The sequence below is a fragment of the Meira miltonrushii genome (genome assembly GCF_003144205.1).
Source record: "Meira miltonrushii strain MCA 3882 unplaced genomic scaffold FA14scaffold_2, whole genome shotgun sequence".
Lineage (NCBI taxonomy): Eukaryota > Fungi > Basidiomycota > Exobasidiomycetes > Exobasidiales > Brachybasidiaceae > Meira > Meira miltonrushii.
Window position 1 is genome coordinate 771,751 of NW_020289944.1, and position 21,292 is coordinate 793,042.

The window sequence follows — 21,292 nt, forward strand, 5'->3', positions numbered from 1 at the left end:
AACTTCGGCGTATTAACCGGCTTCACACTGAGATCACACAAAAAAAAGGAAGAATAATTCACATTTATGTATGTACATGAAGTGACACCTGCACGCCGGCAGAAGTAATCCCGTTTAAAGATGGCGAATTTCTACTGAAGAAGACCAACCATCATCATCACAGCACACACACACTTATTTGTCATGCCATTACGCCCAATTGCATAAAGACGCCAAACAAATACAAGCAAAAAAGTGTGGCAAAGTGCCTTGCTGATGATTAGCGTCAATGAAAGGCGTCTTTTGTTTAAGGTAAAGGACAGACACTGCTTTCATGCCTTTAAAGCGCGCTGCGCGTTCACATAAGAAAATGGATTTCTATTTTCATCATCAATTGATCATAATATTACAACCACATCACCATTCAGCCAAAGCTGCGTAATTCAATCTTTTTAGCTTCATTTCTTGCTAACAGATCCGCTCCCGTTTGTCTTTGATTGGCTTGATCGTTTGTCATTCCGACTGCTGTTCGTACGCCTTGCTCAACCCTTGTTCTTTCTTCGGCAGGTAAGATAGCCACAACGGAACGGAATGCGTTGGAATATTGTCTTGCTAAAGCTAAAATTTGATGAGCCGCTAAAGTTTCCAGTTGTTTCATCCTTTCCGCTTCTTGTTCACGTTGCAAGAATAACGAAAGGGTTGGCAAAATGATTCCAATCAATCTCGTCCTGTGCTCTTCATCTTGCACTGTACCTGCATACCCTGTCAATGTCTTCATTGCATCCTCTAAAACACGAACGCGGGCATTCATATTCACTTCATCCTCTTCTGATCTCTTTCCAATAAAGTCGGCACGATCATGATAAGCATTGACCAGCATAGTCACCAAACTTGTTAACGTTTGACCGATGCAAAAGGCAATAGCAGAGTGCAATGCCATTCCATTTGATCCGCTGGCGTTCTCGTTTCTCCTCGAAGCAACCAATAAGATCGTTTTTAGACAATTGATAGCAGTAGAGGCGATCGGCAAAGAGGATGAATCAATTGTCTTTGGACGCAATTTCTGATCCAACAAATAACAATATTGTTCCAACACAGCTTGACTTACTGCCACATCATTTGGCAAAGATGTAACGACGACCACCGTGGCCAACAATGCATTCTTAGTCTTATTGATAGCGACGATACCGGATCTAGACCGCATTTCATCAAGTGTGTTCAAATTGGCCGATAAGAAACCATGAACGCATCTTGACAGTCCATCTCCATACACCGACATCGAAGCCAAACAAACCTCTTTTAAGGAGGCCAACGTTGGTCCAACCAAATCTACATCACTCGATTCATTTCGCAGTAGTTCAGAGTAGGCTTGAAATCCTGCTACGAATAAGTGCTCTTGTTGGGTTTTTGTGTAAAAAGCGACCATGCTGCAATATGCTCCATATGCTGCACGAATCACAGCCGCACGATCTTCTGCAGAAGAGGCTTGAGAGGAAGATCTTGTTTGAGCATTCTGAATGCTAAACAATGCCAATCGAAGGCAGGTCGTCAGCTTAGTTGACGGTACAAGGCCTTCTGACAAAGAGTTTGATCCATTGGCTCCATTACTCAGTCCTTGATTCTGTAATTGAGATCCGTAGCTGCTCGCGAAAGCTGACACCATCTCGATCACACGGACTTGTACAGTGGCAGGTTCTGTCATAATGATTCTATAAGACAAATTGATCAATTCGTCAAATAGGTCATCTTGAAGCAAAACAGATCCGGCAAATTTTGCATTGCACAAATATCGCAAAGCAGCCAATGTCGTTCGTACACCTTGAGTTTCCCGTGATGAGCCAGACCCTGTTGCCAAAGCCTCAAATGCCAATCCATAAAGCGGATAAAAGTACATCACTGGTTCACTTCCTTCTCTTTTTGCCTTCTCAGCATTTGCTTTTTCATCACTTGAGATTTCCTCTCCTTGCATGGCCAAGATAATGTTGTTGTCTTTCTGGCCCATCAAGACTGCCACTGCATTCAAGATCACTGTCCAGGCACGTTGGTGATGAGGGACGAGAATTGCTCGAATGAGACCAGCATATGGCGTATCCATGACAGGATTGATGACGGGTGCGATTGCCATTCCTGTACCTTCAGGATCAGCTCGCAAATTTGCATATTCTGCCAAGCATCGAACCCACATTGGTGCTAATTGGGCCAACTGAGGCCGTACAACTTTAACAAGGTATGATTGTTTTGCGCTGGCTACTTGAAGTTGTCCCCAAGCAGCGAAGACGGCAATCTTGAGCATGGCTGCTGCGTTGATTGACAAATTTTCCACATCTCCCATAGAAGACATATCGCTTTGCAAACAATTGTCTAACGCTCTTGTTAATAATTTTAATATTCTGCCTAGCTTTTCCACCTCACGTACTACACCTGAACCAACAAACACAGCACAAACTTGCACTGCCCTTGCCAACACTTCGGGTGTGCTATCACCCAAGAATGCAGGTGTCAAAGCTGCTGCGATGGGTGCTTGATGTTGTTCAAGCAATAGAGCTTCTTCAAATTCTGGATCTTTTGCTGCTTTGAAATTCTCAATAACGTCTCGCAAAATCGTCAATCCCTCCAATCGGATTTCCATATTGAGTGCCGTACTTGCAGTGAAAGCCATTCGAATAAGATCTCCAACACGATTGCTCAACTGACCTGGAACACGCGGAGTATCAAAATGTTCCAGTTTACCAGCTCTTCTCACCGTTGAGAAAACATCATGCAAGCATTGTAGGGCGAACAATTGCGTTCGCCAACGGCTTTGCTGATTAGCCTGTCCTCGTGAATTAGCATCATCGCCTAAATCAATCGTTGCGGCCTCTTCATCCTGTAAAACGCCAATTCCGCCAGATTGTGTTTTCTTTATGCTTGTTTCGCCCGCATTGGCTGAAGATGATCCAGCTGAGCGACTAACCCTTTGACAAAGGTCAATCCATCCGTTCGGACTCATATCTGCAGTTTGACGTAACCAATTACGCAACACTTGTTTGATTTCATCGGTATCTGCATCTCCATCTAGTAAGCCAAAGAATTGTTCTACCAATTGATTTCCACATGCTTTGCTAACGAGGACTGCATCACGTTGTATGAGTTGATAGAAAGCATTGATCGCAGCGATCTTCAACGGCCTGTTCTTGCTCTTCAGATGAAGTTGTAATGACTGCATCCATGCGATCAAGTCAATGTGTTGAGGTGCAAATAGCGTGAAATGTTGCATGGCCTTTGTGCCTTCAACGACCACACCTTCGTCCGTTTCTAACGACAATTCTTTGATCAAAATCAGTACCAATGTTCGCACCTTGCTAGCATCTTGTAGATCTGGTCCTAAAACCCCAATCAAGGAGTTTACCACACGACAGATAGCCTGATTAGCCGGCAAATCTGCTCGTAAGTTCACCGAACCTGCACTTCCACCCTCAGGTTCATGGGTGCTGAGCATGTACAGCTTGACCAACATGCCCAACGTGCTTGTGACGTAGGGACTATAGCTCAAGCTAGCGGCATCGACGACCATTCGGAGAGCGTCCAAAGCTGTGAAATGTACGGTTGGATGTGGATCATTGGCAAGAGACATCAAAATATCAACGACAGTCTTTGTCAAGGGACCAGCAGCCAGACCACCAACTTCGTTGTAGATTGCTCCGAATGCCATCGCACATCCCGCACGGGCATCGGGATCGCGATTTGACACTACCTGATCCACCAACATTTGCACTTGTCCTGACATTGCGTGAGATCCAGAGATAGCTGCAAGTCTTCCAAATGCCTCACTTGCCGATGTTCGCAAGGCTAGATCTCCTTGAATTAAGTTATCCAACAACAACATACGGATCGCGGTGGTAAGACGATCATTGTTGAATCCGCCAGCAGTACGTTGATTGATCGAATGCATAGCCATTCGAAGTGTACCAAGGATTGCTGTACAAATGTTGGCCTGAATGGCCATTCGACGACCGGGATTCTTCTCCAGTCTAGTACTGCGGCTATAGGACAGTAGTTTCTCGAATGCTGCGATTTGAACGTCCCTCTTTTGATACGGGATCAGAGACGCAAATAACTCAATTCCAGCGTCCACCGCAGCGGTAGGTGGTGGCACTGGTAGAGCGTATTCTTTTGTATCAAATGGAGCGGTATACAAAATAATTGGATCATGCTCCGCAGCACCGATGATTGCTCTTCGTTGAAGGAAATCCAACTCGGATTCAATTGCATCTCGGTTGAGCAGATCGGGTCGTTTGATGTGCTGTGAGATAGATTCAGTCAAGACTTGACATTCATTCTCGTTCATGAGACTTGTGACACCATATGCGTATCCATCTGACAATTGCCATACGCTCGTAAAATTACCCGAACTTGCTGAAATTGCAGCTTGTGCAGCGCTACCAATGTATCTTTCTGGCTCGGCAAAAGTTTGAATGGCAGCAGTGACAAGACTCTCCTGCAAAGCTTCTAAGGCAGGGTTGCTTGACAATTTGACAAAACACTGCAAGACTCTACGTCGTACCATTTGTTCGCGATCCAAAAGCGATAATTGTGAACGTTCTGATCCTGGTACCTGTTCTTGTGACAGGGTGGGATGGTGAACATTGAAAGCATTAACGAATGAAAGACTGTTACTCAATAATGCGATCAAACGTCGGGCAGTATCTAAGGTGACGAGTGTGTTGCCATTGTGTGTCAAAAATGACAAGATCGATCCGAGCGTACATTCACGTACATGAAGCAAGAAGCTCCATTCAGCATCCGATCGTGTCACGTTCACATCGCCTGTTTTTGGCAAAGCACTTCGCCACATGTTCAACAATTGGTTCAAATGATCCCGAACAAAGTTCGGTCCCAATGACATCAGAGCGCCAATCAACGTCCACGAGACTTGGATTTCGATCGCAGAGATTGCAAGGCTATGTTCAGCACTTCGCTTCAAAAGCTGAAAAGCGAGGTCAAGGACCTGACTGCTGATATCAAACGAAACATAAAGAGGTCGATAATTGATCACGCTGACTAAAGCAGCCAAACCCCGTGCTCTTCCAGTGGTTCTTTTTGAGAGCTCCAAGCCTCCTCGATCACCACTGCTTTCCAACGAAGCGATGTCTCTCTTGAGCTCATCTAAAACGGTCTTCAACAGTGAAGAAAGATGGGATGGACTTATACTGCACAATTGACGCAAACACCAAGCAGCACTGATTTGCACAGAATGACTTGGATGAGCCAGGCACCGCAGCAAAGGTTGTTGAAGAGCTTCTAGGACTTGAGGTGGTACGCTTCCCAGCTGTGCAAGCAGTCCAGCTGATTCGTTGAAGGCGAGAACCAATGTATACTTTGTTGGTGGTTGCTGACCTGGCATTAGGACTGGCCACTTCTTCAAGAATGTATCACATATCTCTTGAATGGCGCCAACTTGTGCTGATTCGTCCAACATGCGCTCACCCACCACCATGCGGAGCACGGTAGCCACACCATTTCGGATTGATAGAACATCTGCTCGAGACGATGATCCTCTTGCATGATTGGGAATTTCGTCAAGTAGATTTGCAATCAAGATGCCATAATGTGATTGTACCCAAGCTGAGCCAAGTTTTTCGAGCAAAGAAGCATAAACATCCAATAGAGCACCCTTTCCTCTTTGTGTTGTAGAGGGACGTAAGATTGCAGAAGAGAGTTGGTCTAGCATCACTTTTGGCGTCATGATGCTTCTTGACATCCCATCCAATCCAGCCGTATTAGGAGCAGAAGGACCAGCTTCTTCATCTGAGCTATCATCTTGCCCTTCACGTTTCTTCTTTGACTTTTTCTTCGTTGGCGCTGCGGGCTGAACGACATTCTCTTTCTGTGTGGCCGCTAGTAGTGAAGATGATAATCGTGAGATAGCCTTCATCGTCACGAAATCTGCAGTATCGAGAGTTTTGAAGCAAATCGAAAGGATCGCTTCAATTTCAGTTCGAGAGCTCAGGTAGTCCGTATCTTCCAAGATGACGAGAAGACAATCCGCACATCCGCGAGCAACGGCACCTGCTCGATCTGATAATCCTTGCCTTAAGGGTTTGATGAGATCTTTTGCAGTCTGATCGCCCAAGCTCTTCGCACCAGATTTGAGTACCTTTGACAAGCACAATAGAGCATGGTATCGAGTGAGAACGGGTAAACCACTGTTTTTGAATAATCGTTGACACAAAGTCAAAAGGGCGATGAATTGCGACATAACAATGTGACCGGCAGATTGGAATAATTCACCTGCAACGTACAAAGCAGCAGCTCTTGCTTCCTTCTCCGGTAATACTCTCCCTTTTGACTCTTCTCCTGCGATTTGAAGTAGAGCTTGTATAACATCATAAAGAGAACGCGATTCCCCACGAGAGAACAAAGCTACAAAAGATCTTGCAATCAGATGCCTTGAAGGCCTTCCGACTTTTGGCGTCGTTGAAGATGCACTAGTTGCTTTTTGTATGGCAGCCGGGGATGGATCAATGGGAGCATTGAGATCCAAAGGACATATTAGCTTCAAAAGTGATCTTTCCAAACCAGTTTGAATTTCTAGAATTTCTCCATCTTCGATTTGACTTAGTGCAATCTCCACTTTTGAAAGCCATTGCAATGCGAATACTTCTCCTTGTTCATTTCCAACTGCGGCTGCTAATCTGGCTTCATCTAGAATGAGATCTGCTTTGCTGGCGGTTGTAGAAGTACTGTTTGGTGATGGGCCCAGCGATGATTTACTTGTCGGCATGATGGCGACCTTTGCTGTGATACCCTTTTGAGAAGCTTTTTTAGCGAACTTCTGTTGACGTAAAAGCAGTCAGATGGTGTTGGTCTTATGAAGGTAATATGAGAAGGTTAATTTCGGCTTGACACAACACACGCACAAACAAATATTCCGCCTTAACAGTAGTTCTCTCTTCTTAGCCTTTTCTCCGAGAAGCACTACTCTCTCTCTCTCTCTGCAGAGTTATTTAGCCTGTAAATGGTCCAAGCGCTAATAATGGGATAAATGCTATTACAGAGTGTGTGTAGTACGCGTTCGTTATTGCAAAGATTATTTTAAGGATGTACCTCTAACCGATTCCTATGACAACCCTATCCGAAGTGACAAAAGCGGTCAAGTGAAAGTGGCAATGACTGCTAGCGATTTGAATAGTGATGGAAGCAAGGCAGCTGCGATGAAGTCAGATTCACAAGGAAGCATGAGCGGGAACGCAGATGAAAAAGGGCAGGAAAATATAAACGATTTACCATCTTATTCAGATCTTAACTCCATACACCATTCACCTCGAGTTTCCACAATACCCATAACCTCTTCAATGGTAAGCGATGAAGAACCGATAGATATACGGCTAGACGATGATCCTGTCACGTCTTCATATGCTAATACGAGCGGACAAAATCAAAATAATGACCATTCATCAACATCAAAGCATTATAATAATGGTCCCTCCATTTGGCTCACACCAGCAAGGAGTGCTTCCCAGGTCACGTATGATTCTTACAACGCTTCGCAAGTCTACTTTGAAGCTACCAAACCCAATAGGTCCTTGAGTACGATACCAGCGCTCTCCAATTCACTACCGAACGCTGAACAAGGAGAGTCTTCGCAATCAAGTGATATCGCCTCATCGCAAGCAAAACTTACATTGGAGAATCTCACAGAAGCTTTGCCACATCCTACAGCAATTTATCACCCTGGTACATCGCAATGGCAAGTCGTTTTGGACGAGGAAGAGTTTGCCCGGGGATATAGGGACACAAGCAAGCCTGAAGCAATAGAGATAACAAGTAACGATTTTACTCTTTGGAGATCGATAGACGTCATTGAAGCTGACGAGATTGATAAAGGGATGCATTTGGTATCCATTCCGCCTATTGAGATTGGACAGTCTCAAGTAGCTTGGAAGGTAGTGAAGCAATTTCATCGATGGCAAAGTACCGCTGGTAAGTTCGTTTATTCAACTATACCTGAAGCTTTAAATAGTGTAGTCCCTACCAGGTTACTTGACGCCTTCAAAAATGAGAGAATGTCCAACCCTCGACCTAGTGTCACCGGTATAGCTCAATTTCAAGATTCTGGACTCACACTATTAAAGATTGTCGGCAACGCTGCTAATGGAGAAACGAGGTCATTAATGATCAGTGGTGTGACTATTTCGACAAAGCTTGGAATGGATCAACACACTGAAGGTATATTGACCTGTATGGGTTTTACACAATCTGAACAAACCGATGATCAGACTGGGATGTCAAAAAAGGTTGTTCGGCCTCCGGACATTTCTTCAAAGCATCTCCAGATACGATTACGCAGGGCATGGATTGAGCTTGTCCTTTGGTTCACATACGAAGCAAGTCTTTTACCCATTCCAACCGTTTGGGATTCTATACAAAAGTCTGATGTGCCCTTTCTTCCACAGAGCATATCTGCTACTGAATACCTGTGTAGAGTATTTGGCGACTCTGGAACGTCCTCCAAGCAAGATGTACCGCATGACCTTTTAGCAGAGCTTGCCGGACTGGGCCTAGATGGAGATGCCTCAGACGAAATGGTTCAAAAGGTTTACGAGCTCAACACCACTTCTGCCGGCTTCATTGAACGTATTGAAGCATTTTCAACTCTGCAAAGATTAGTGGAGAATCATAGAACACACAGTGACGCACTCCAAACACTTGTTGCAATCGAGCGTAGCAAACCAATGTACACAAAGCAAGAGATCCTCTCAAGCTATACGAAAGTGATTGGTGAACCTATCGATACCCTTGAAAAAGCTTCCCAAATAGATGATAGTTTCATTGGTGCTATGTTTCAAGTTAATACAGAAAATGTCGTTGCAGAACCTTCAGAAGTGCAATCGTTCAAAGATGCTCTACAAATCGTTTCTTGGTGTCGGGGTAGGCCAGCATCTCTCGAGGCAGTTTTGGAAAAGCCGATAGAGTTCAGCCTGGAAAAAGCCTACGAGGTCTTGGGTGTTACAGCTGAAACAGATGATGACTTTATCGCTTCTGTCTACTCAATCGCTGCCACAGACAAGAAACATACAGAAGCAGAATGCATTGAAGCACTTCGAGTGATAAGCAAAAATCGAAAGAGTACTGCTTTATCGAAAGTGTACCGTAACGCAACTGGACAAGAAGAGGCTTTGGATTGGGAAATGGCTGATACAGATAAGCCGGCGGGGTTGAACAATATCGGCAATACATGTTATCTCAATTCAGTGTTACAGTACTTTTACGCGATCAAACCGATCCGCGAACGTATCTTAGGAGCTGGACAGGTAGCTGTAGAGACAAAGAAGGTCATCAACGCTGAACGCATGCAAGTCGGTGGACGAAAAGTAAGCCAACGTGAAATCGATCGATCGCATCAATTCGTCAAATTGTTATCTCAACTCTTTTCAGCTATGATGACTTCACCGATCACAGCTATTACACCCGAACGAGAGCTAGCATACTTGGCGCTTGTGTCTTCTGCTCGTGAAGAGTCTTTGACAGAGTTTGTCGAAGAAGACGGTGAAAAGGGAGCGAGCTCGACTGCTTTAGAAGGTTCGCATAATAGTGCAGGTACCGATACGACACTGGTGGAAGAGCCCAAGACGTACAATACAGATGTTGATGGCAATACACAGGACAATACGGCAGAGCCAATCGGACCCCAGAACGCACCCGATATCCCATCAGCAGCTAGACCGCCTGCCCTTCCATCAAGACCACTGCTGGAACACACTGAGGCAGGCCAGAGAAGGAACTCACTTATGCAAGTGGGAGCTCAGCAAGACGTTAGCGAATGTCTAGACAATGTCATGTTTCAAGTCGAAGCTGCATTGACAGCTCAGGAGATTGAGGATGTATCAAAGACTGCCAATATCTCGGAAAGTGCAACCAAGGATGCCCTAAATTCTGCAAACGAAGACGAGTGGACGACTGAAGGCGACCTTCTTCGCCGGCTATTCCTCGGTAGAACACAGCAGCGTCTAGAATTGCAAGCTGAAGAAGAGCAAAATGACGTCAAAGGTGGTAGCATTCACATGAAAAAAGAAGTCTTTAAGATCTTACCCATCGTTGTGATGGAAGAGGAGGGAAAAGATATTCATGATGGATTGGACGGCTTCTTTGCTGAGGAGATTTTGACACATGCAAGTGGACGTCCGATGACAAGAGCTGTATCTTTGATCGATCCTCCTGCTGTTCTGCAAATCCAACTTCAGCGGGTTCAATTTGATCGTAAAAAAGGCAGATCTTTCAAATCGCAAGCGCATCTTGCATTCGAAGAAACAATTTACATGGATAGATATATGGACTTTGATCTTCAGAATGCTGACGATCGTAAGCGAAACGAGAAGCGAAAGGAAGAACGTGTAGCGCGTGAAAAGATTGCGGCTTTACATGCAAGGATACGGTCATTGAAGCCTACCGAAGAAGGAAGCAAGGTGGCAGCAAGAGCACTAGAACGATCAGCTTCGTATCTCTCCTCATTGCCGAAGATCAAGCACCCGTTGAACATCCCTAATGAGAAGGAAGATGTAAGTGACGACGAAGAAAATGTGGAAGCGCCAGCAGGTGGAATACCAGAGGAATTGCTGGAAGGCGGCATCAGTGCGTTTCTTGAGTCAGAATCGAAGCGAGTTGAAGAGGAAATCAAGGAAGCAGAAGAATCCATTTTGGAGCTCAAGACTGGAATTGAATCTTTGTGGGTAGAAGAACGTAGGGTTGAATATGTTTTGGCGAGTGTGTTCATGCACAGAGGTGAAGCATCCCATGGACACTATTTCCTCAATCAACGCAAGCTCGGCCCAAAGGTACAATCAGAAGAACAGCAATCTGCACCATCCACTTGGTTCAAGTACAATGATAATGTTGTTCAGGAAATTGCAGTAGGAGATGTTCTAAAAGACAAGACAGGCGCAACACCTTACCTATTATCATTCGTTCGCAAAGATCTACAAGATGAGATGAGCTTGTTTGATACAATCTGTCGGTACGTTGATAATGGAGTCCCAAATGCGACTGATGGCCTCGTACGACAAGATGTACAAACAGACACAAAAATGGACGAAGGCAAGCAAGAGAAATTGGAAAATGGACAAGGGCAGGAAAATCATTTGAGCAGGAACAACGACATGGAAGTGGAGAAGAATTAATTAGGATCTTGTCGTGTTGCAATTGTAACTTTATTCACACTCTACATATATGATCGTCATTTGTATTGAATAGAGCATCATCGATTTATTTCATCAATGTATCACAGAAGTACAATAAAGTATAATTATTCTTCCTTAATCGTGTCAGGATTACCTCTGTTTGCGGAAATGGATGCCTTTCTGACGTCATTACCCACTTTTCGTAAACCTTCATCTGCTTGTTGCATCATACGTTTCAACTCTCTTTCGGCTCGCTTGTCCGATCGAAGCTGATTTGCACCTTTCAAACTTTCCACGTACAATTGGAACTTGGTTAATTCAGACAAAAGATAGGCAGATCTTTTTTCCCAATTTGCCAATGCTTTATTTGCTAAAACACTTGCTTGTGTTGAAGGATGAGGAGCTGCAACAACCAGATCACTTCCTAAACCACTTCCGATACTGCCATTCGGTGAATTTGTACTTGTTGCACCAAGCGAAACTGAAGAAGCGCCAGCTATGGTTGAATTAGGAGACAATGAATAAGTAGATCTTGAATTGGCTGATTGTCCGTATCGATTTCCAAAAGAGGAGCTAGGCGTTCTGAACATTTGTAACATCGGTTGGCGTAAGCTATTGTGCAATGTAAGATCTTGTTCAATTTTTGTAGTCTGTCGAATACAGGCATCCAATTGATCTTCTTCATTTAATGTACTTGGCATCATAGGCGGCAAAGGGGCTTGCCAATCATATACCATCGTTGGTCTGTCCAAAGTGGAGACAGATGTGTTTGGTGTAGAGAGACTGGTCATAGATGCAACAGGACTACTGAATCCACTTTGATGACCATAAGCATTTTGATTAGACGAAGACGCAATCACAATTTGATCCAAGCTATTTCCATGCGATCTTCCTTGAAATAGGGCATTGGTGCGTATACGTAAAGAACGTCCACTACGTCCGCTTCGAACGCTGCGTGCATCTGCTCCGCTACTATGTGCGTTTGCCGACTTTGCATTGGGCCCAGATAAGAAGGCGTGTGATTGTCCCGAGGTTGGCGAGGGAATCGATCCTTCAGGTGAAGAATTGGCGACTTCTTCTGCTTCTTCCTTTTCATTTGTTGCACTCTCTCCGCCCCCAACGCTCATCGTTTCTGCTATACTGCGAGCGCTATTTTCATCATTCCTCGCGTTGGGATCCAATTCTCTCTGTGAGAATGATTGCAATCGATTCCAGCCGTATTCCATATTGCTGACTCCGCCTGCCAATGGTTCTTTACTCAATCTGGCTGCCCAATAATTACAAGTGGACGTCCATTCTTGTGCCAATTCTTCATGTGCTGTTTGGAAGAAGTACACACTACCAGAGGGTAATGTGAGAGCAAAAACGTGTGGTCGAGATCTATTGTAGCCAGGAGGTGGCAAGATATTTGCCAAGGAATGGGCAAGAGAGAATTCGCCAATGCAAGTAGCATTTGATAACCAATTTCCACCACCTACAGTTGGATCTCTTTGCTTCACTGTTCCTGAGGATGAACTGGCGCCAAAGCGGAACATAGACAATTGACCTTTTTGAATAACAGTGAAACAATCTACCCAGCTCTTATCTTTTGCTCGCTTGTGGGGTGCCTCCCAATATTGCTTCCTCGTCAGCATTCCTTCCTTCGCCCATGGCGGGCCCATCAATGCAAGTTCTTCATCGGTAAAGTCATCTTTTTCGCTATCGATACTGAGCGTTTCAGCTTCATCATTGCTTTCACGGATGATACTTTTGGACAAAGTGTTGGCAAAACCCATCGTTGGAGTATTCGAAGGACTGCTTTGAACAATTGAAGGTGATGTCGGTGCCAAACTTGAGATTGAAGGCCGCGGTTGGGCGTCTGATGCAGTACTTTGACGTGGAGGCGAAAAAGGATTATTGAACCGCATCATCTCCTCGCTATTCCGTATCGTAGAAGTATTCGAACCCATCAAACCTTGAATACCACGAATGCTACCTCGTTTGAGAGCATTAACCCTTTCTGAACCTGTCGAGCGCGCCATTCTTCGCGTGCCAGACCCATCATTTACTGGCAATGGAAGTCGAATACGATCACTTTTGACGCCATTGTACAGATCACGTAATACCAACTCCATCTTTTCTTCCCATGCTCTACTTCCAACAACTTCTGCAGTACCCGTCTTGCCTTTCTCTTCCGCATTATTGTTCGAAGAAGATTCAAGGATAGCATCAACCGTATTTCGAATGAACTGTTGCCTCGTCATTCTTTCGCTTAATTCGGCAACGTGCAGATCTGTATTGAGTAAAAGGATGGAGAATGTGACTGCATGAACGATATCCGCACTTCCAAACAATGTATTGGGATTGCATTCGAAATATCGATTGCTGAAAGCTGCCACGATACGATCCACTTGTTGTGTCTCTGCTCGAAGGAATAGCTTATCACACAATTTGCGAAGGGCAGCATCCACAGACAATTTACTGAAATCGAATTTAGCTAGATAGAACGTGCAAGCACGCTTGTTCGTAATGCCAACACCACCGAGCCATTCAGCAATCTTTTCGCGCTTCTTAAACGATTCGTCTTCATTCCAGCACTTGTCAGCTAGCTCCTTCGCTTTTTGCATATCGTCTGAATGGGTCGACTCTGATATTCCATCGTTTTGTTCATTTGCACTATTGTTTGATGTGACCAAGCGGATAGATTGTTCTGGAGGAGCGATAGGCGAGGTTGCAACAGCTTCGGTGTTTATACTTCCGCTTGGATCTCTCGACAGTGAACCTCGCCCACTCTCTTCTTGTTGCGCATGACGTAAGAATAAAGAGGGATGATCAATCGCTGTTTCATATGACTTTGTTGTGACAGCGCTGATATTATCATCACGACTTGGATGATTGTATATTTCGGAGCTGAAGGTATCATCGCTTGCAGGCTGATTCACAAACCTGGCCGTTGATCGTATAGGCTCCGTTTTAGGCGCATTGCTTGATTGAACAGAATTAGACTCTTGATTGACGCTTGCTGGATTTGGATTACTCGTCCTTGCTGTACGATTCGCTACTGGCTGTAAGAAGTGTGAATCGTACGACACTGCTGAGATTCCATTTGATGAGTGGGATTCATTGCTTGGATGAACAGAAATACCGAAAGCCCTGGAAGAAGATTCATTCAAAGTACGAGGACTGGTTGGGCCGTTTGCATTTGATTCACCCTCGTCCATAAAGCTTCCTTTTCGATTCAAACCTCTATATTCCGGTAATTGAGGGCTAGGTGTCCAATTTGCTCGAGGTGCTTCAATCTTTGTCTTTTCCTCCAAGTTTTGACCTGATGTTTCCAATGCAGCATCCATCTCTTTCTCCCAGGCCTTGATTGCGCTGAAGTATTCACCTGATCCACTTGACTTGTTTGTCTTACTAGCAGTCTTTGACTGCATTGGGGATGCTAAAACACCAGGCTTGGTCGTCTGCCCTTCTTTTTGTCCTTTCTGTCTCGATGCTTGTATAGTATTCTGTGATGACTTACTGACAGACGGTGTCATTTGGTCTCGGTATTGCTCTGGGATACTTGGAACGGGAACATCCGTCTTGACAGTCCACGTGGGAAGATCGTCAGTACTTGCAGCACCAGCAGTTGTAGCTCGAATATTCGATGATCCACCTACACCCAAACCTCCTTCCGAAACGAGACTGTTATGACTACCTTTTCGCAAAACTTGTTTCCTTGGCGTTAAGAGTGAAGTCTTTGGTGATGTAGCATTCTCTGCATTTGAGCTACTGTTTCCGCCTCCTCCCAATCGTCTTAGGAAACCTCCTGTCTTTTTTATTCGATCACGCAAGGCGCTACTACTCTTGTCCCCCGTCAAGGATGAATCCAAAACAGGGCTCCCCAACATAGGAGATTTGGCAGCTTTATCTCCAAAAGAAGGAGAATCGGCAAACTTTGGCGTGGATAGTGGTTTGGGTGTCTTTTCATTATCTCCTTCATCTTTTTGAGGTGGTTGAAGGTTCGTGGGCTGTACTTTAGTCAATGACGATGAAGGTGGCTGCGATCGAAATGGACTTTTGCTTGGCGGCAAAGGAGGCGGCATGTTTGTTGTTGATGGCTTGTGGGTATCAGAAGAGGATTCCGACGTATTTTGACTACGATGTGAAGTGAAGAGTGGCAATGGCTGGGTATTCGAATCCTCTGTCCGGCCGCCCCTGTTTGAGCGATGATGAGGATGTACTGGAAGTGAAGAAGTTGGTGAAGCTGGACTTGCACCTCCGCTTGGTGGTGTAGTGAAGTGGTTGGATCCATGTGTAGAGTAAGAAGCTCTACCTTCCGCTTCCGCATTCGATGTTCTAGCATCAGCAATCACACCTCCTCTTACGATCGAACTTTCAGATGGCCTGCTTTTGGAGCGAGAAGATGATCTTCGATGGTTTCGAGAATTGATACTGCTCCGCTTCTTTCTCGAACTTCGATCTTCGCTTGCGTTGCTATGCCCATCAGATGACACATTTTCATTCTCGATCGCCATCAAAGTTCGCCTGCTTGAAGTTGCACTTAGGCTGTCATCGTCACGAAATGAACCAGGAGGTGATCCATAAGAAGCTGTGTTTGCGCTTTTTAGAATGTCACGTTTGGTTAATGAATTTTGTCTGTTCAAGCCGGGTGAGATTAATAAAGTATCGCCATTATTAGCCATTAAATCTTCATAAGCAAATTCACTTCCATGCGATGAATTTGATACAGAATCGATTGATTGCGAAATGCCAAAAGCACGACGTGTTGGCGAATTTGAGTCTTCTAAAAACGGCTTGGCTGACATGTAAGAGCTTACTGTGCTTGCTGTTCCAGGTCGATTTTGATCCGATCTTCGCCTTATCTTTCCAGAAGAGGATGTAGCTTGTGATTTACCTTTACTTCTGTCAGAGGAAAGTGAAGTTCTTGCGTTTAAAGAAGGTGACATTTGTCGGACTTGTGATATTTTTTGTTCGTTTGCTGTACTATTGTTGCTTCCACGTCCTATTGGCAAAGAATATTGTTCGTTTTCGTTATTATTCTGTTGATTCTTTATTGCATAATCTGTAGGTCGTACCATGCTTGCTTGAGGTTTATGCCAGCAAAGACATGGCTATGATCGCTTGAAAGGAATGAAGAAGGTCCTTTTGATATCCGCACGCGTGTTAATGGGTGTGTGTATGTATGCAGTATTGCATCTTTAAAAGAACACTTTCACCTCTTCTCACGCACACACGCACGCACACTAACATATAATACTAGCGCACCCAAGCAAAAAAAAAGAAAGAAAAAGCTTAAAGTGGTGTGGTCTAACAAGGAGATCTATTGTAACCTAAAGATAGACACAGAATGATATCATTTTTCAAGCGGCGCCGGACAAAGGAACAAGAACATTCTTATGAAAGTAAGATCGAGACAGACAAGACATTTATTAGTAGTTTAAGCGAAGAAGATGATTACATAATCCAGGTAATATAAAAGATCTCCTTAACCAATGATAAATTTATATGCTATTTGTTTTTTAGTTTTCCCCACATGGGGTGAATTGGATCGACAGAAAAAGAGCCGAAAAGTTGAATTAACCGGTGATGCGTCGCTTAGAAAAAACGCAGGCGGGCGCGATTGAGTGCCGCTCTATTACCCCGATGTACCGCACAGATATTACGCCCGATTAGATTTTATTGAGTAAAAACGGTTGTCATTCACACGCATAAAAGAAAGCGGATAAAGTAGTGGAGAACTTATGTGCATATACCCAATACAACGACCACCCACTCATCCAACGAAAATGGTACCGGGTGCAAGTACGATATCAAGTGCTGCTTGTTCAACGTTTGATGCTGTTGGAAGTACTTTGCCGTACTTATTCAAACCATGGGAATGGAAACAAGAAGTATGGACGCATGAAGATATACCAAGTCTAAAAGGAAAAGTTGCATTGGTAACGGGAGGAACGGGTGGAATAGGATTGGAGACATGCCATGCATTGGTACGACATGGTGCACATGTATTCTTAGGTGCAAGATCTGAATTGAAATTCAAACAGGCACTTGAAACAATCAAGACAAGATTAGCATTAGAACCTATACCAAATCAAATCGAAGGTGAAGATGAAATCGCTTTAGGGAAAATCGAATATCTTCCTTGTGATCTTTCAACGATGGACCAAGCAGATCAAGCTGCAAAAACATTCTTACAAGCAGGAACAAAAAGGTTAGACATCTTTATTGCTTGTGCAGGAAAAGGATCGGGAAAGAGTGAGATAACCGAAGATAAAGTGGAATCATTCATGGCAACCAATACAGTCAATCATATGGTCATGCTGAGAAGGCTGATACCGCTGATACGCAAAACTTCTCATGAACAAAAATCAGGATCAAGTAGGATCATCTTTGTTTCTTCTTGTGCTCACAGATGGTGTTCTCTTCCTTGGCCTATAGGAAATCCTGCATCTTTTGAATCATGGCAAAGTGTGAACGATGAGAAGAGAAGTAGCAATAATCTATACAGTCAAAGCAAACTTGCACAGATCCTATTATCAAGCCGGCTAAATCGAGAATTACAAGCATTAGATTCTGATCGACCAGGAGGATGCAATATTGCCTGTGTATCCTTACATCCGGGTGAGATCAATAACGACTTTGTTCAAAGAAACTTTTTGAGAGAAGTGAGCCGGTTTCACATTCTCAAATTGGCACAATCATACCCCGCAATTTTGCGATTGGTCCTATTGAATGCTATGGAAGGAGCGAGAACGTGCTTGTTTGCTGCAACATCTTCACAAATCGACAAAAATAAATGGAGTGGTCAATATCTAACATATCCATGTCAATTAGGAAGAGCAAGTGATGCAGCAAAGAATGAAGAAATGGAAGAAAAATGTTGGCAATTAGTTCAAAAAAAGATTGATGAGAAATTCGGACAGATGCAATGGTGAACACGATATTTTTAATGTAATAAGCATTCCAAACGATTCATTTCATAACAGGTATATCCAGCGATAATCAAAAGCACGATCCTACAAAATTTGTATAAGAAGTAGAGCAATATTAAACAGTCGTAATAGTCAGAAGGCTACAGAAGAGAAGAGAGAAAATTGAGAAAAAAAGCGAAAAAAGCGAAAAGCGAAAAGCGAAAAGCGAAAAGCAGTAACGAAAGCAGGATCCGAAACGAGAAGTGGTATATTGAATGGCATTGTTTTGCTCACATTTGAGCAATTCTGAATCGCTTGCCAATATCGTTTGGATTCGATTTTGGCGTTGTAGCGATTCGTTTGCCAGGAATGAGCATTTGTTCAGGTTCATCCGCATCAAAGGCGCCGCCCAAGCCAAGGCCATCAACACCGGCATCGTGCTGATTGCGGTACTGGTGATGGTCATCATTGGACATAGCCATTTGTTTCAAAACAGCTTTACCCGAACCACTTTGATCAAAGTCGAGAAACTTTGCTCGACTTCTTGTGGCCCTTGTTGGGGTTTGATCAAGTGAATGACCTAACACTCCAGCAGCTGAAGGTAACTTGGAAGAATTTGGAGTGCCTAAACCTGAATACATTCCTCGCATCTTTGGTTGAGGAGAAGGTGAAACATGCAAAAAGTCACCGTAAGAAAAGTTTGAGCCAGGTGCTTTTGGCGTACGAGGTGTGTTTGGCAACGGAGGTGGTGTTCGAGGTGTTTGAATGGGTAATTCTCCGTGAGCAACAGAAGTAGACTTCTCCTCTGCCGGTACGTCTTGGGACACTTTGTCCTCTTCCGAACTTTGCATCTCGACATCCGCTTCACGCAAAGATGGATGTGGGTCCAATGGTGAAAGAGGGGATGTTGATCGTTTGCCACGGTGAGACATAGCATCTGAACGTGCTGCTTGTTCCGTCTTGCCAGTAGTTGTGACTTCATCAGAATGTGGTGGAGTCATTGGAGGTGACATGAGTCGTACTCGACCAGCTTGCGATGGAGTTCTTGCATGTTTGCGTGGCGAAGGGGAAAGATCGTAAAGACCTGAAGGAGGAGTTGTGGGTTGAGCAGATTCCAATAATGGAGCATTTTGCAACTTTGACTTGAAAGAAGAACGAATCGGACTTCCACCGTCTGTAATTCCATGCGAACCCAACGACCCTGTTCGAGCATGTCCACGACCAGCACGAGAATTGTTGGCATGATTGGAAGGAGTTTTGAGAATTCCACGTAGGTCCGATAATCTGCCTCGCTCTTCATGACGATCAATGTCATCCATCAACTTGTATTTGACCGTTCCACCCGATCTCATAGGAGATGCCAAACTAGGTGTCTTTCCATGTTCCTTTCTTCGATATGCAATCAGGTCATCCCGTAGACTTGGCGTGTGACCTGGCAGGTGAGAAGAACTACGAAATTGCGAGGGAGATGGTGATGGTGAGGATGCCAGATCCAACAGTGAATGGGCTGCTTCATTATTGCCTGCTTCATCTACCTCATTGATTGGGCTATTTTGCTGTAGATGATGATTTGCCAAACTTTGTCGACGATGTGCTGAAGAAGGCGTGTTGAAGCGTGTAGATGTGGGTGTATGAAGATCACCAACGCTGTTCCTTTGTCTTCTTCTAGGTGTAAGTGTGTTTGGATCAACGAATTTCGATGATCTAGGCGGTGACACTTTTGCCTCTTCATTATCATTTGAGCCTGAAGAAAGGCTTGCTAACAGAAAACCAGCAAGCATACTGGTATCTTTTGTAGACGTATGTTCGTCTCGAAGGTCTTCTCGATCATATCTGTTGGGGTGCGAATTGAATCCACCGATCAACCTTCCTGCTGCTGAAGCGTTTCGCGATCGAGCAGGACGTACACCGCCCGTTGCAATGCCCAAATCTTGCGCCAACGAAGAAGCTGGATGGCCATTTGGCAAAACAGATCCACCACTACTTCGCATCCTTCTATGCTTGCTTGAACCTAATTTTGGCGTTCTGTGCTTGAGGCTACCGAACGGAGTGGTTGTACTGTGATATGAATCTTGTTCCATTGGATCAGATGGTGTATCAAAGATTGTCGACTCAGCTTGTGATCCCCAATGACGAGAAGGAGAAGTGAGCGAAGATAATTGAGGCGTAAATTCTTGTGAGAAATTTCTTGGAGAAGGTGGATATTCGCTTGTGATGAAAGTACTGTTTGAAAGCATATTATGTTGTGGCGAAAGTGCAACTTGCTCCAAAAATGCTGAACTGCCTTGACGAACGTGAGGTGACCTTTGTTGTACAACAGGAGGCGAAGAAGATGATTTCGTTGACGCCTTTACTCCTGGCATAGCCACACGTCCGAACGTCGATCCAAAGATCACATCATAGAGTGACGGTTTGCAATTTTGTGATTCTTTCTCTGACGAAGCGTGTGATTGCAAACTTGATGCTTGATCCAATTCCTCTTTCATCATCACATCTTCGCATTGAGATTGACGGTCTTCATCCATACCGGAAGCCAAACCTATCCCAAGTCCTTGCATACTTGCAGGAGATGCAATTGGCTGTGGTGTATGCTCACTTTCCGGTGAGGTTGATGATTGGGAGGGCTGTGAAGACTGCCGTTGGGATGTGTTTTCCGCCTTTCCGTTGAAACTTGCAATGAATGGTGGAATAGGCGATCGTTTATGATTGGAAGCTAATGCCAATCGATGACGTAAAGCATGTGCGGCCTGTTCAACCTCATAGCATCGTAATTGAGGTGAGGCCTGCTCCATGATGTTGGCCTTGTCTGCCCAGCAATAGGCAAGAACTATATACTTGTCGAAATAAGAATCGGGCAAAAATAAAAAAGCGTTTCAAAGCAGCCGCTCTACTTCGAATTTGTTAAGATGGCAAAGTAGGTGAATAATTGACGGTGATGGTGGTAAAATGGATACTCGTTCACCTATCCATGCGCATTCAAACGTATGATTAGGTTCTTGATGTACGAAAAACCAATTTAGGTGAGGAGCAAAAGTGGACCTCAGGTATAATCGAACGAGATGTGGATCTAACCTAATATTTTCTCTTTAGATCCCTTTGTCTTTTTTTCTTGGGATCCTTTTTCGAGAGTCCGACTTTGAATGTGTGTGTGTGTGTGCATTCAAACTGCATCAACGGGAGAATTCGATCAAAGCATGCCATCATGCAAGCACTCCACTGTTCTTTTACCCGAGTTAGTCTGCATCGAAAATCACATTTAAA

At 44.3% G+C, this 21,292-nt stretch overlaps 5 protein-coding genes across 5 annotated transcripts; 2 read left to right on the forward strand and 3 right to left on the reverse strand.

Moving 5' to 3' along the window:
* Positions 1 to 277: 277 nt before the first annotated feature.
* On the reverse strand, positions 278 to 6,827 carry FA14DRAFT_160262 (ARM repeat-containing protein). Its single transcript, XM_025498590.1, has one exon. It carries the CDS (start codon positions 6,740 to 6,742, stop codon positions 404 to 406), a length of 6,339 nt encoding a protein of 2,112 aa, XP_025355124.1. The 5' UTR covers positions 6,743 to 6,827; the 3' UTR covers positions 278 to 403.
* Positions 6,828 to 7,065: 238 nt separating this feature from the next.
* On the forward strand, positions 7,066 to 11,198 carry FA14DRAFT_34596 (cysteine proteinase). The gene has a single exon (XM_025502222.1). The coding sequence runs from the start codon at positions 7,128 to 7,130 to the stop codon at positions 11,133 to 11,135; it is 4,008 nt and encodes a 1,335-aa protein (XP_025355125.1). The 5' UTR covers positions 7,066 to 7,127; the 3' UTR covers positions 11,136 to 11,198.
* Positions 11,199 to 12,337: 1,139 nt separating this feature from the next.
* FA14DRAFT_116307 (uncharacterized protein) lies at positions 12,338 to 12,769 on the reverse strand (the record flags this gene model as incomplete). The annotated part of the gene is made up of 1 exon (XM_025496166.1): positions 12,338 to 12,769. A coding segment is annotated over one exon (432 nt), but the record flags the coding sequence as incomplete, so codon positions are not given.
* Positions 12,770 to 17,026: 4,257 nt separating this feature from the next.
* Positions 17,027 to 18,043, forward strand: FA14DRAFT_115092 (NAD(P)-binding protein; the record flags this gene model as incomplete). The annotated part of the gene is made up of 1 exon (XM_025496089.1): positions 17,027 to 18,043. A coding segment is annotated over one exon (1,017 nt), but the record flags the coding sequence as incomplete, so codon positions are not given.
* Positions 18,044 to 18,188: 145 nt separating this feature from the next.
* Positions 18,189 to 21,178, reverse strand: FA14DRAFT_34610 (uncharacterized protein). The gene has a single exon (XM_025502224.1). It carries the CDS (start codon positions 20,821 to 20,823, stop codon positions 18,322 to 18,324), a length of 2,502 nt encoding a protein of 833 aa, XP_025355128.1. The 5' UTR covers positions 20,824 to 21,178; the 3' UTR covers positions 18,189 to 18,321.
* Positions 21,179 to 21,292: the final 114 nt, after the last annotated feature.